General features: G+C 40.4%; 1 protein-coding gene across 4 annotated transcripts in view; it reads right to left on the bottom strand.

Moving 5' to 3' along the window:
* The window catches only part of LOC127578236 (tubby-related protein 3-like), a 62,683-nt gene extending 48,761 nt beyond the window's left edge, over nt 1-13,922 (bottom strand). For 2 of the 4 annotated variants that reach the window (XM_052029997.1, XM_052029998.1), the window contains exons 1-2: nt 13,298-13,618; nt 2,955-3,006 (exon numbers count right to left, since the gene is read on the bottom strand). In XM_052029997.1, coding sequence (XP_051885957.1) covers nt 2,955-3,006; nt 13,298-13,317 — 72 coding nt within the window. In that variant the 5' untranslated portion in view covers nt 13,318-13,618. Of the gene's footprint in view, nt 1-2,954; nt 3,007-13,125; nt 13,205-13,297; nt 13,619-13,853 lie in introns of those variants that run through there. The other 2 variants (XM_052030000.1, XM_052030001.1) reach the window with 2 other exon arrangements.
* Between the last annotated feature and the right edge of the window lie 615 nt (nt 13,923-14,537).

The raw sequence follows: 14,537 nt of genomic DNA, 5'->3' as shown, positions 1-14,537 counted from the left end.
ATCCTTTAGTCACAATCTTCCATTTTGTTTGTTGTTCACTCCTTTTCTCTTTCATTATAAGGCTCTGAGAACAGAAAGGAGCCATTCAGCCCATCGAGCAATTCAGCCCATCAAGCCTACGCCAGCTCTGGGAAAAAGTTTTTTCAAATTATTCCTACTCTTTTGCCCTTTCCTGATACCCCTATATTTTTCCCCTCACTTTATCCATTATTCTTTTAATCCCTGTAGCAATAAACTTGGTTATAGTATTATGCTGTACTCTGTCAAACACCCTTTAAAAGTTCATAAACATAACTACACCATCTTCAACAACCCTCCCTGACTTCACGAAAACTCAGTCTAGCTGGTCAAACAGCTTCACTTTGCTTATGTTCATTTATTACTCTATAATTATCCAAATGTCAATTTATTTTGTCCTGCATTACTGGCTCTGCCATTAGACTGAGCAGACTGTATTATTGGGTTTATTCCTCTCCCCTTTTTGAAAATAGGTTGCAAAATTAGTAATCCTTCAGTTCTCTGACAATATTGCACTATCCAAGGAGGACTGGAGGAGGTATCCCATCGAGACCAGATGACTTTTCTACTTTGAATGCTACAAACTTTGATCTATTACTTCTTCTTTCATCTATCATTCTCCCCCATTCAGTACTATATCCGATTTTCTGCTGCTCTGGCAGTATCCTCTACTGAAAACTGATGTAAGGTACTGTTCCACTAATATGATTGTCTCCAAAAGATCATCTATATTTGACCTTTAAGTTCCATACCCCTTTTCATGGCAATCCTTTTCCTACTTAAATAATCTCCTTGCAGGAGGTCAACTTGTTCTCAGGAGAAGGGTCACCAGAATGCTGCATCAGAAAGGCAAGATAAGGATGCATGGAGTTGGGGGTAATGTATTAACTTGGATAGAGGATTGGTTAACCAATAGAAGGCAGAGAGTTGGGATAAATGGGTGTTTCTCTGGTTGACAATCAGTGGTGAGTGGGGTGCCACAGGGGTCGGTGCCGGGCCCACTACTGTTCACAATATACATTAACGATTTGGAAGAGGGGACCGAGTGTAGCGTATCCAAGTTTGCTGATGACACTAAATGGAGTGGAAAAGCAAATTGCGCAGAGCAGGCAGAGAGTCTGCAGAGAGATATAGATAGGTTAAGTGAGTGGGCAAGGGCCTGGCAGATGGAGTACAATGTTGGTAAATGTGAGGTCATCCACTTTAGAAGGAAAAATAGAAGATCAGATTATTATTTAAATGGTGGAAGATTGCAGCATGCTGTTGTGCAGAGGGACTTGGGAATGCTTGTGCATGAATCGCAAAAGGTTGGTTTGCAGGTGCAGCAGATTATCAAGAAGGCAAATGGAATGTTGGCCTTCATTGCTAGAAGGATTGAATTTAAGATCAGGGAGGTTACGCTACAACTGTACAGGGTACTGGTGCGGCCACACCTGGAGTACTGCGTGAAGTTCAGGTCTCCTTACTCGAGAATATACTGGCTTTGGAGGCAGTACAGAGGAGGTTCACCAGGTTGATTCCAGAGATGAGGGGGTTGGTCTATGAGGAGAGATTGAGTCGCCTGAGGCTATGCTCACTGGAATTCAGAAGAATGAGAGGGGATCTTATAGAAACATATACAATTATGAAAGGGATAGATAAGATAGATGCAGGAAGATTGTTTCCACTAGCAGGTGAGACTAGAACTAGGGGACATAGCCTCGAGATTTGGGGGAATAGATTTAGGATGGAGATGAGGAGAAACTGCTTTTCCCCAGAGAGTAGTGAATCTGTGGAATTCTCTACCCAGGGAAGCAGTAAAGGCTACCTCATTAAATATACTTAAGACACAGTTAGATAGATTTTTGCATAGTCAGGAATTAAGGGTTATGGGGAAAAGGCAGGTAGGTGAATCTGAGTCCACGGCCAGATCAGCCATGGTCTTATTGAATGGTGGGGCAGGCTCGACGGGCCAGATGGCCTCCTCCTGCTCCTATTTCTTGTGTTCTTGTTAGACAAAGTGCACCAAGGATTACAAGAGACGAGCACTATAGATTCACATACTTCACATATAAGGATAGATCAAATGTAAGGGAAAAACATGGCAGGCCCAGATGGGTTTCAGAGGAGATGTGCAGAGTTCAACAAGCAAGGCTGATGAACTACCAGCACAAGTGTAACAATTGAGACCTGGACCAAAGTAAAGGATTGAGCACTTAATATTCAAAAGACCTTTCTTACATCTAACAATTCTTTTTTTAACTGAAAACTTCTTCATATGCTGTCAGTTTTCTTCACCAGTACTTAATGCTCCATCATTCTTCCGATAATGCTTTGCAATTTTTAATCGCATTTAGCCTTTACATACCCATCACATACTTTGATTATTGGGACATCTGCTACCAATATCACCACACAGTTGTAATCAAAATTATTTTCTAACAGTTCAGTTTGCTTTTCTAGGACCACAAAATAATGAACATTATTTCTTACAGCAACAGATTATGTTACTTAAACAGAAACATTCTTCTGCATTCTGGATTGCAGCTCTTGAGGAGCTCCTCTCTCTGTAGTATTGCTTTTTATATCTGTTATGAAACTGGTTAGAAGTGGAGAGAAGTAGTCAGATGTTTTACTATATTTGAACTTACCTGCAAGGTTTTATCTGTTGAAAGAGTAAATATTAGTGTCACTTAATTTTTTGTTTTAATCATATTTGGTATTATGTGGAAATTTTTATTTTTTAAATAGTGTCAGTGTTCCTTCAACTTCTAACTGATAACACAACCATAAAAGCATAAACAATAAAAGATAGTCAATTGAAAGGAACTGAAATGCCTTTCATATAATAGTTGCAGCAACAAATGGCTGGGAACAGAGGCTAAACATTTCCGTATTGATTAAACAGAATGTAAATCAGTCAGCAAATGTCAGTTTAGCCTTCAAAAGTATTATACCTGTTTCTCCAGCTTCTGCTGTCGGAGGTTAATATTTTCATCTTCAAAGACACTGAGAAAGAAAACAGACTTAATTAGCTCATGATCACATTGCCACCTATAACACAAATATCTGTTAAATTAGTACAATGTTTCAATTCAGATCATCTGGAAATAGCAGAACAAGTTCAGCATCGTCAGACACTCCATTAAGCAATCTGAGCATCTTAATAGAAGTTAATTCACCCTGCCCCACAATGACTTGTATGGCAGCATACCTTGAAAAGGAAAGATGAGGCCAAATACCTGACATAGGTCTTTGCTGCTATGGAAGTAACAGAAAAAGAGATACAGGACAAAGTGGGCATTGCAAGATACTAAGAATTGATATTACATTTTGCAAAAAGAAACCTCATGACAAAACTACTATCAACGTACAACCACATGATCGTCATATCACTAGACAAATGCAGGCCGAAAAGAGCTCGGGCACAGAAACTGGCGAGAGAATAAGCTACTGCAGATGAAAGTTCTATACTCAACAAGCAGTTGCATCTAGATCAATTTCCAAATGTGTTTGAAGGAATTGGAAAGCTAGCAGGAGAACAATATCTCGAGATGAACAAGAGGAAGCAGATGGTTGTAAATCCTGAAAGACACGTTCAAAGAGAAATTGAAAGCTGAGCTTGAAAGACTGACAAAGGCAGAAATCATCATGCCACTAGGCACTCCTATCCATTGGCTATCACACTTGGTATCTACGGCAACATGCTAAGAAATGAGTTTGGTTTCACACAATCTGAGGAACCATTATCCAATAAAGACAATGGAAGCTATCTTGTCAGATCAAAGCAGAGTAAAATATCTTCAGATTGTTGAATGCCAGGAATGAATTTTGCCATGGAGACCTTTTCAATAAAAGTTCATTTCCAACCATCTTCAACACAGCTTTGGGGAGATAGTGATTGCTGCCCGTTTGGGATCAGCACTGCGCTCAAAGTTTCAGTAAAGGCTGGATCATTCTGTTGAAGGATTTGTTAGCATAAAGACCACAGCAGATAATGTGCTTTACCTTGTAGAAGGAATATTTGTTGCAGAAGCAGAGATAAATCGTAACTAAAGATGCGAGCCTAATGAATATATGCAAAGAAAAAATATTGAAGGGTAATATGCAGAATCTAAAGTAAACACTGAAGGAGATTTCTTTCATTAGTTATGTGGTCGTCAGAGAGGATTTCAGACCAGATCCAGCAGAAGTGCACCAAACCTCATATGCTGCTAGACTCCAAGGTTCCCTAGGAATTGTCGAATTTCTGCCTCATCTGAGTAAGGTATGGGAATTAATAAGAATATAATCACACCTAACTGTTGCATGCATGGTCAGCTTTTTAAAATACTATATTCATTCAAAGAACAGTACAGGCCACAACAAACAGTATTATAATCAGGATAGTGCCATAAAATGTAGCATAAAGAAAACAAAGAAAAATGATTCCATTTTGAAACACAATCCCAACTATCAATTCATGTTTAAGAAAACAAACACTCAGGGGCAGAAGATGACACCAGCAGTAATCCAGGAACAGAATGGCCAGTGATGTCAGTGCAATTAAGCAGACTATATGAAGAATGATTGAAAGGAAAAAAAAATAAGATCGGTAGTAGTCCTAATGGGTCACTTGATTGTTTTAATTGCAAAATCCCTATTCCATTCATGGCAATGTTATTAGTCTCCTTTTATTTTTTTTGAGCTGAAGTGTTTAACATAGACCCAGTATGATTAGTTGCAATGCAACTAAAAGATCCATCTCAATATCACCCAGTGAATAATCATTGTGCAGATTTCATCACAGTGTTCTTCAGAACACGTTAGAGCAGTGTTTATTAAATAAATGGAGTCCACTTTAAAAGGTTTACAACTATTTAAGTTCAGCTATAACCGAAGATGAGAAACCACAAATCTTTACAGCAAACAAAACTGGAAATTGTAACTGATTAATTACCATCTGAACTAAGATATATGTTTATGGGTGTAACTTCCAAAGCAAATTCACACCTTAAGTATTAAATTATATTGTTCACTTGATCAATGCAATGCACTCTCAGCAGTCGCTCTTTGGTTGCCAATCTGGTAACTCGAAAGATTTGATATACCAATCTTTAGCACAACATAACAATAGAATGTAAAGTTTCCTATCTCAGCCATTTCTGAAAGGTATAAAGGAGAGTAGGAAGAAACCAAGCCAAACTATTCTTACCCTAATAACTTTCAGTCAAAATGGTGTTGAGAAAGGAAGGGGGAGGGAAGGGCAATGAAGAGGGAAAGGACAGAGAGACAGAGCAAAACACCCTACAGGCCAGGAAATAGTGACCAATATGGAATGGGGGGGGGGGGGGGGGGGGGAAGGGAGGAAGGGGGCAAATAAAGTAAGTATTAAACTGGATTTAACATTGGCAGCTGCAGTCAACCAGTGCATTTCATTCAACAATTTCTTTGCACTTTAGTGTTGAAAATTGGCTAAGAACGGTTGCGTGTATTCACAGCTCTGAAAAACTATACAAGGTTTATCTAATGGAACAAGTTCTGGCAGTGTCTCCAGGAGAATCACAGATGCAGCGCAGAATATGAGCTGGCATTGCTGGTAGCACTTTGTTCAAGAATTTGAGAAACCACAGCTCTGATTTCAATAATCAGGAATATCATTAAGCTACACAAACTAGTCAAGAATAGCTTAGAAATAGTCAATTCAAAAGATTTTTATTTAAAAACTACAGCAAAGTTGTAAGAGGGAGATTCATAAATGTATGAATGTGTGTGAGTAAGAGAATGGGCTGGACCATGCTTGACCTGGCTGGCTGCCCTGAATTGCCTAGCCCAGATGTGAAGGGCCAATCTCACTAACCTCTGCACACTTAAGACAGCAGCATACAGCCGAGGCCCTGTCTCTGGAATGCTCTGACAGGCTTTGCCAGAGGGAAAGCTGGGTGGGGTGGAGCTTTGCTTCCTGTCAAAGCTCTGAAGAGTTTTAAAATCTCAGACATGCAGAGTCATCTAGAAATCATCGTAATTGAAGTAGATTAAAATATGAAATACAACATAGTTAATTAACAAAAATAACTAACAACATTAAACCAAAATTATTTTAAAAGTGTACTTACTTTCCCTTTGCTTCCTTATCTGCAGCTCTGGAATTCTATTGAAATCAATGGGGTTTCCAATCCTACATATGGTCTGGCCTGTTACATAACCAGAGAGGTGACTCCCCAGAATAATGCAAGACTGGTCTTTGCTGTTGGACTTCATGTGGAGTCAAGTGGCAGATTATAGGAACAAATGCAACACCATTCAGCAGTGCATACAAAGAAGTGACAGACTGACTTAAGATTCAGTGTGTGGAAGTCAGTAGTTCAGGTTAGAACCACCACCAACATCCAGGCAAGATTCGTTCCAATAAGGAAGTGACTGAGATATTGAACAAATATTGCTACAGAAAACAAAAATAACAAACAAAACACAAATAACAAACAAAATATAATGGGCAACAAATAGACTGATGAAAGTGAGGAATTTAAGTTAATATTATTAAAGAGAAAATAATGAAGAAATATAATGATTTAAAGATTAAAAGGGCATGCATTTAAGGTGAGAAGGGGTAGGTTCAGAACAGACTGAGAGAGTGGCGGATGCCTGGAATGTGTTGCCTGATAAGGTGGTGGAGGCAAATTTATTGGGGGCTTTTAAGAGGGGCTTGGATGGGCACATGAATGAGAGGAAAATAGAGGGATATGGGCATTCTGTAGATAGGAGGGAATAGCTATGTCGGCACAACATTGTGGGCCAAAGGGCCTGTTTTGTGCTGTACTGTTCTATGTTCTAGATGTAAAATCCCCTAGATCTGATGGCCTACATCAAAAGTACATGGCTGTAGAGAGAACACAAGCATTAATGTTTTTGTTCCAGAACTTATTCATTTCTGGAAAAGTCCATGAATCAAAAGAGAGAAAAACAAAACTAAAGACTACTTAGCTGGTCATCAATTTACAGAAAATTGTCATAATCTAATATTAAGGACATGGTAAAAGGGCACATGAAACAGTCAAAATACGATTAGGCAAAATCAACACTGTTTTAAAGGGAAAGTAGCATTTCAGAATTCTCAGTTTATGGAGGATAAAGCTAACAGGGTTGATAAAAGGGAATAAATGGATGAGGCATATTTTAAAAAGGCATTTCATAGGGTATCACATAAAAGGTATCATATACAATGCCTCATGGGATTGGGGTATATAGTAACATGTATGGATAGTCTGAAGTACAAAACAAATTGGGAATAAATAGCAACACACACAAAATGCTGGAGGAACTCAGCAGGTCAGGCAGCATCTATGGAGGAAAATAAACAGTCGATGTTTCAGGTCGAGACCCTTCATCAGAACTGGAAAGGAAGAGGGCAGAAGGGAAAACATGTTTATTGAAATAAAAGGATGACATCTCAAATGTCCTGGAATGGAAAGCCTCATCATGAGAACAGATGTGGCAGAGGTACTGAGAGAAGGGGATAGCATCCTTGCAAGTGACAGGGTGGGAAGAGGTGTGGTCAAGGTAACTGTGGGAGTCAGTGGCTTTGTAAAAGATGTCTGTGGTTAACCTGTCTCCAGAGATGGAGACGGAGAGAACCAGAAAGGGGAGAGAGGTGTCGGAGATGGACCAAGTAAATTTGAGGGCAGGGTGGAAGTTGGAGGCCAAGTCGATGAAATTGACAAGCTCAGAATGGCCACAGGACGCAGCCCCAATGCAGTCATCAACGTAGCAGATAAAGAGTTGGGGGGGCGTTACTGGTGTCGGCTTGGAACACAAAAAGGCAGGCATAGCTGGGGCCCATGCGAGTGCCCATGGCTACATCTTTGGTTTGGAGAAAGTGGGAGGAGCCATAAGAGAAGTTGTTGAGGGCGAGTACCAGTTCTGCCAGACAGAGGAGAGTGGTGGTGGAGGGGGACTGGTTGGGTCTATTGTCGAGAAAGAAACAGAGAGCCTTAAGGCCTTCCTGATGAGGGATGGAAGCGTTCAGCGACTTGGTCCATAGTGAAGATGAGGCGGTCAGGGCCGGGGAACTGAAAGTTGTTAAAGTGATGGAGGGCATGCGAAATGTCACAGAAGTAGGTGGGAAGGGGCTGAACCAAGGGGGATAAAGTGGAGTCAAGATACGAGGACACGAGTTCAGTGGGGCAGGAGCAGGCAGGCAGAAACAATGGCCTACCAGGGCAGTTGGGTTTGTGGATCTTGGGTAGGAGGTAGAAACGGCCAATACAGGGTAGGGGAACAATGAGGTTGGAGGCTGTAGAGGGGGAGATCTCCAGAGGTGATGAGGTCAGTGACAGTGTGGGAATAAATAATTCATTTCAGGCCGTCACTACAGAGATGCCACAAGGATTAGTACTGACCTCTCAGTTATTTGCTCTCAGTTATATTAAAGAAGAAAGTCTGCTGACAAAACTAAGCTAGGTGGGAAAGTGAGATGCAAGTAAAATGCAAAAGAATCTCCAAAGGGATATATACAGGTTAAATGCATAGAAAAGATGGCAATGGACTATAATGTGTGAAAGTGTGAAACTATCCATTTTGACACAATAATTCTTTTTTTTAAATGGGAAGAGTAGTAATAAATGTTTAAGCAGAAAGATCTGATCACAAAACACAGAAGGTTAGTATACAGGTACGCAAAGCACTAGGAAGACAAGAGGTATGTTGGTTCTGAATGCAAAGGGCATAGACTTCCTTCAACTTGAAGGAAGTCTATGCTACAATTACAGAGGGTTTGGTAAGACCATACCTAAAGTATCATGTGCAGTTTTGATGCCATACCCAAGCAAGGAAACAAGTGTGGGAGTGCAACAAAATTTCACTAGCAAGAAGGAAACAACCCAAGAAGGAGAGATGGCATAGACTATGCCTTTTGTTCCTTAGAGAAGGGCTCCCAAACGGAGGCTCATGACTTCTATAAAGTACCACACAAGAGATTATTAAACAAAATAAGAACCCGACATTTGGGATAATTTACTGGTATGGATGAACATTGGTTAATGAACAGAAACAGAGAGTAGGAATAAATGGATCATTTTTTTACTTGGGACACTCTGATTAATGGAGTGCTGCAGGGATTGGTGCTCAGGCCCCTTCTTGTTTACGGTTGGATGAGCGGGATCACGTACAACAGATCCAAGTTTTCTGATGATAGAAAATCAAGTGGCAGTGTGGGCAGTGAAGAAATTGAAGAGGGGTTTCAGGGGAATACAGACAGGTTGTGAATTGGTGCAGATGGAATACAATGCGGTAACGTGAAATCATCCATTTTGGTGAAAAAAGTGCAAAATATAGAGTTGTGCATTGTGTTTTTCTGCCTTGGGTTGCATCTTTCATTTCCAATTTCAAATTTTACTCAGACTTCTCGATCCTACAATCAGTTAACTGTAACCTGGAAGATATTCTTACATTATCCATGGAATTCACCTTTGTTCCACATTTGGACCAAATTCTAATGAATCCAGAGCCAAATGTCTTTGGCAGAACCCAATTTGATCAGCTATTGGCAAGCAATTTACATTGACAGCACTATAAATGGCTGTTTCCATCACTTTGCTAATGGCAGAGGGTAGACCAATGGAGTAGTAATTAACTACATTGGATCTATTCTATACTTCACAGACAGGCTATATCTTTCCACATTGCTGGGCTGATGCTGTTTTATAGTTGTTCTGGAACAACTTGGTTAGAACTACGGCTAATTCTGCTCCAGCACAATTCTTCAGCAGTACAACCATGATTTGGTAGAATTCTGAAGCCATTGCTACTTCCAGCATTCTCTCTCATTATCTGAGATTAAATGGAGTAAATTAATTTGGTTAAAGATTGGTTTCTGCGACGAGGATGAGCAGGTATGAGTGACTGAATGACCATTTCTTATGTTTCTATTTCTTTTGAAGGGTATTATTGCCAGACTGGATATGTAGCAGTAAGTGAGAGAACCAACACTAGTGATAAAACTATTTGATTTGTCCTTGATCATTTACTAATTGTGCATTCATCTACACTATATAGCTCAAGTTAGTATCCACTCAGTCCTTTGAACTGGAAACGATTCAGTTTCATCCTTGCCTCACACATGCTGGGTTCCTCTCTTGAGGATGGAATGTTCTTAGAACTTCCTAACTCCCTTTAGTTATTTTGTTGTCCATTACCATTCATAATATAGCAGGACTGCAGAGCTTTGTTCTGTTTGGGGGGGGGGGGGGGGGGTGGGGGGGTGATTACTTGGCTCTGGCTCTTTTGTGTTTTTAAACTGTTCTATCTGTTGAGTCTTTCCCATTTGAGGTGGAAGTCCATAGCACACAGGTGAATAGGATAGCAAAAAAGGTATGTGGTATGCTTGCCTTCATAGGCTGAGGTACTGAGCAGAAGAGTTGGGATGTCATGTTGCACCTGTACACAATGTAAGTTAGATCACGCTGTATTGTAAACAGTTTTGGTCACCAATCTACAGGAAGGATGTGATAGCATTAGAAAGAGTGCAATGAGATTCACCAGGACATTGCCTGGAATGGAGGGCTGTGGTTATAAGGAGAGATTGGGTATGTTGGGTTTATTCTCACTGGAATGTAGGAGGCTGAGGTGTGACCTTATTGATGTGTACAAAATGATGAGGGGCATAAATAGGATAAATAGAATCTTTTCCCCAGGGTAGGGGAGTATAGAACTAGAGGGCACAGATTTAATGGAAGAAATTTAAAGGAGATATGAGGGGCAAGTTTTCCCACACAGAGGATGGTGAATATCTGGAACAAGCTACCAGAGGAGGTGGTGGAGGCAGATACAATTACAATGCTTAACAGGTATTTTGACAGATACTTGGATAGGCAAGACACAGGATTAACATGGGCAAATGGGATTAGCATTAGCAGGCATCACAGTTGGAATGGACGAGGTGGGCCAGTAGGGCCCATTTCTGTGCCATACAATTCTATTTAGCATGAGGGTTGTGTCATGTTCAGTTTATTCTCACTGGATATTCTTCTCAGTGTGAAAAATGGTTACCACCACAAGCACTGTGCAGTGGTCACCTCTGTCAATACTGTCTTGAACAAATGAATGCACAATAAGTAAATGATCAAGGACAAATCAAATAGTTGTATCACTAGTGTTGGTCATCTCCCCAACTGCTGCATATCCAGTCTGGCAATATGTCCTTCAAAAGAAATAGAAACATAAGAAATAGAAGAATGATTAGGTCATATAGTGACTCATGCTTCCTCCATCATTCAGTTGGTTCATGGCTGATCTTTTAGCTCAGCAACATTTTCCTGAACTAAACGCATATTACTTGATTACGTTGATATCCAATGAGCTATCAACCTTCAAGTTCAAGTTTATTGTTGTCATAGGCAGACATACACAGGGTATAGCTTTTTGCAACAGCAGCACAGTACATTACAAACATGACAAGCACAAGTTAACATAGTTAAATTAACATAAACTATGCATAACTTACGTGTGTGCAAAAATAAACAACAGAATAAACATAACAACACTAGTGCAAGATTGAGAGAGAGAAAAAAAGAAATTTTTCTTATTGTGTTTGATTTTGTGGCTTCATACAAGTATGTGGCTACAAGGCTGTTTCAGGGTGTAGTTAAGAACCAACCACATTACTGTACATCTGCTGTCACTTTGGCAATACCAGGCAAAGCATTTGTGAACCAGTCAGGTTTTTACAAAATTCCACTCATTTCACCATCACTGATCACTAATATTTTAGTCAAGATTGTTAAATTAACTATACTAAAATTTCAGTGTAATAGGCTTTAAATTCATATTTATGGATCTTAGTCCAGATCTCTTGGTTACCAGTCCAGTAACTAAACATTGGACCAAAATCTGCAACTGATGGTGATGGTCCACAGGTTGGACACCTATGGTGCAAAATAGATGAATGCACGAAGAACAATAACTCCCTTAGATAATAACAGTTTTAACAAAACAGAAACATCAGAAGACCATTTACAAACATTGACATCAAGGCACAAGAGGTATTAGGGCAGATTATTTTAAAGAATGTCCTAAGTGAGGAGGAAATTCCAGAGTTGAATTGAAGACTGTCAAGTCTTTGGTGGAGCAATTAGCGATGTGCAACAGGCCAAAATTGTAGGACTGGTTTCAAACTGGAGGAGATTACAGATAGGGAGGGTAGGATTATGAAAGGACCAGAAAGCAAGGATGAGAACTGTAAAATTAAGGCTAGTGATTAAAGACATTAATTTCCTTGTGCTTGTTTTTACACTATAAGTTGCTTTATGATTTCACAAGGCATCAGAGCTTTATGATCACTGTGACATCAGTTATAATTCTGACACTATATATGGAAATTGATTTTTAATGGTGCTCAATATCTTATATAATTGAGGTTATGGCATCACAATTACTTACTATTATTAAAAACGCTTGTTCAAGGTTAAAATGCTTTGCAACAATATATTACGATAAACAAGTGGCAGAGCAAAAATATTATTTAAGGGAAAGCATCATTGTCCTTTAACTGCCATCTGTACAATTAAAAAGAACAACTCTGGCTAAATGTGAAAAACCGCCGGACAGAAACTATTAAACAAAAACCACACTGAGAATTCTCAAAAAGAAACACTACATCTGGATTTCTGCAGCTATTTATCCTTTAACAGTGTCAACCTTAAAAAGTAGTTCCATTTTCTTATCTCTACAAATGTGGGTGACAAATTATAAACACGAACAATAAAGCTCAAATTTGCAATATCTCTGCCCTGAATGGCAGCTGAGCCACAAGATTACCATTAATTATATCAGTAATCACACCTACATCTTAGAAAGATTACTACATACAAAACACATGTATAAAGTGTTTCTATTATACAGTATACTTTTGTAAAGCTAGATTACAAATGCATTAACAGTGAGAAGAACAATATGGGACTTAGTATCAACATAACTAAGTTTTCGATTTGGAAATTTAAAGGAAAGCACAAAGAGGAAAAGATCTCATCTGCAGCCATTCCATAAATGGCACTAATCCACCAAAAATTAAGCAGAATTTCAACCTAAAAAACGCACTGCTTCATGGTGTATTTGTGACAGTCATAAATATTGCACACACAATAAAATCCACACCTTCCTAAGAACTCAGTTATATACTCCGCCTAAGGTGCCGCGACCCCACAGTCGATGAAATATTTGGAGAGTCAGCCCCCGGTGCCAACCCACCAGAGGCGAGAGCCTGGAAAACATTGCCGAACAACCCGCCTCCTCCCTCCGCACAGCTCCCCGGCCATTCTCACCCTACCTCACACTGTAATAGGACATCTTTGGGCGCCGTTGCTATGGTGTTGGCGGCAGCTCCCGTCTCCCGCTCCCGGCTCCGTCACTCAGTTCCAACTCACTCCGGGAGCTCCGGCCGTAGCAACGCACCAGCCAACAAACACCATTCCCATTGGCCCTCCGTCTATCCACCCAACACGTCATCTCATTCACTTATAGTTGATTCATGCTGTTTTTTCGATGGAACCGGAGTTTTCAAGCAATCTCTAAGTAACGTAAGCCGCGGCGCAGGTCCTGAAATTACTATAGTTGCTCGGCGCCGTCTGGCGAAAGTATCCCGATCGTTTTGTTTCCCCGCCCAAGCTGCCTATGAGGAGCGCTGCGGTTGGGAGTGTTCAGCCACCGGGCAGCAATGCGCAGGCTGTCTGTCTGCCTTCTGGCCGGTTGCCTTGCAGTCGGGTAGGTGTAGATCCAGAGAAACAAAGGGCTCAGATGCTGGAAAATCTACTGCTTTCACCCCTTACTGGTCTTAAGTAAGTTCACAATGCTAAAATAATGCTCCATTATTTGAATTTCCTCACCAGAGAAAGAAATTGATTGGAATCTATCCAGTCGCATTTTGGGAACATCAGTTTAGATCACCCCCCTCTCAGTCTTCAAAACCCCAGCGAAGAGCTGCGAAGTGCAAGCATCAGAGATCTTAACGCTAACTTCTTTTAGACTCATAGAGTCAAACAGCGTGGAAACAAATCCTCTGGCCGTGCCAGCTATCAAATACCTGCCTATTACTAATCCCATTTTCCAGCACTCGGCCCGTAGCCTTCCACGTCATGGCATTTCAAATGGTCTTGTAAATATTTCTTTAAAATTGTGAGAGTACCTGGCTCCGCCAATCCCTCAAGCAGTGTGTTCCAAATTTCAATCATCCTCTGGATGAAAAAAATGTTTACCTCAAATCCCCTCCTCTGCTAAGGGGATTTTTTTCCCTATATACTCTATCCTCTCATATTTTTGTGCAACTCATTCAAGACCCCACCCCCCCGCAGCTTGCTCTGCTCCAAGGAAAACAACTCAGCCTATCCAGCTGAAACGCTCCATTCCACGCACTTCCCAGTGAATCTCCTCTGCACCTTGCTCACTGTAATCACATCTTTCCTATACAGTGGTGATCAGAACTGTACACAGTACTCCAGCTGCTTTATATAATTGTACAATAACCTCCCTTCTTTTGTATTCTATATTCTGACTAATAAAGGCATATCCTG

This window comes from Pristis pectinata, chromosome 15 (genome assembly GCF_009764475.1).
Source record: "Pristis pectinata isolate sPriPec2 chromosome 15, sPriPec2.1.pri, whole genome shotgun sequence".
NCBI classification, from domain to species: domain Eukaryota; kingdom Metazoa; phylum Chordata; class Chondrichthyes; order Rhinopristiformes; family Pristidae; genus Pristis; species Pristis pectinata.
The sequence above is the reverse complement of the archived record's forward strand: the minus strand, read 5'-3'. Positions and strand labels throughout refer to the sequence as shown.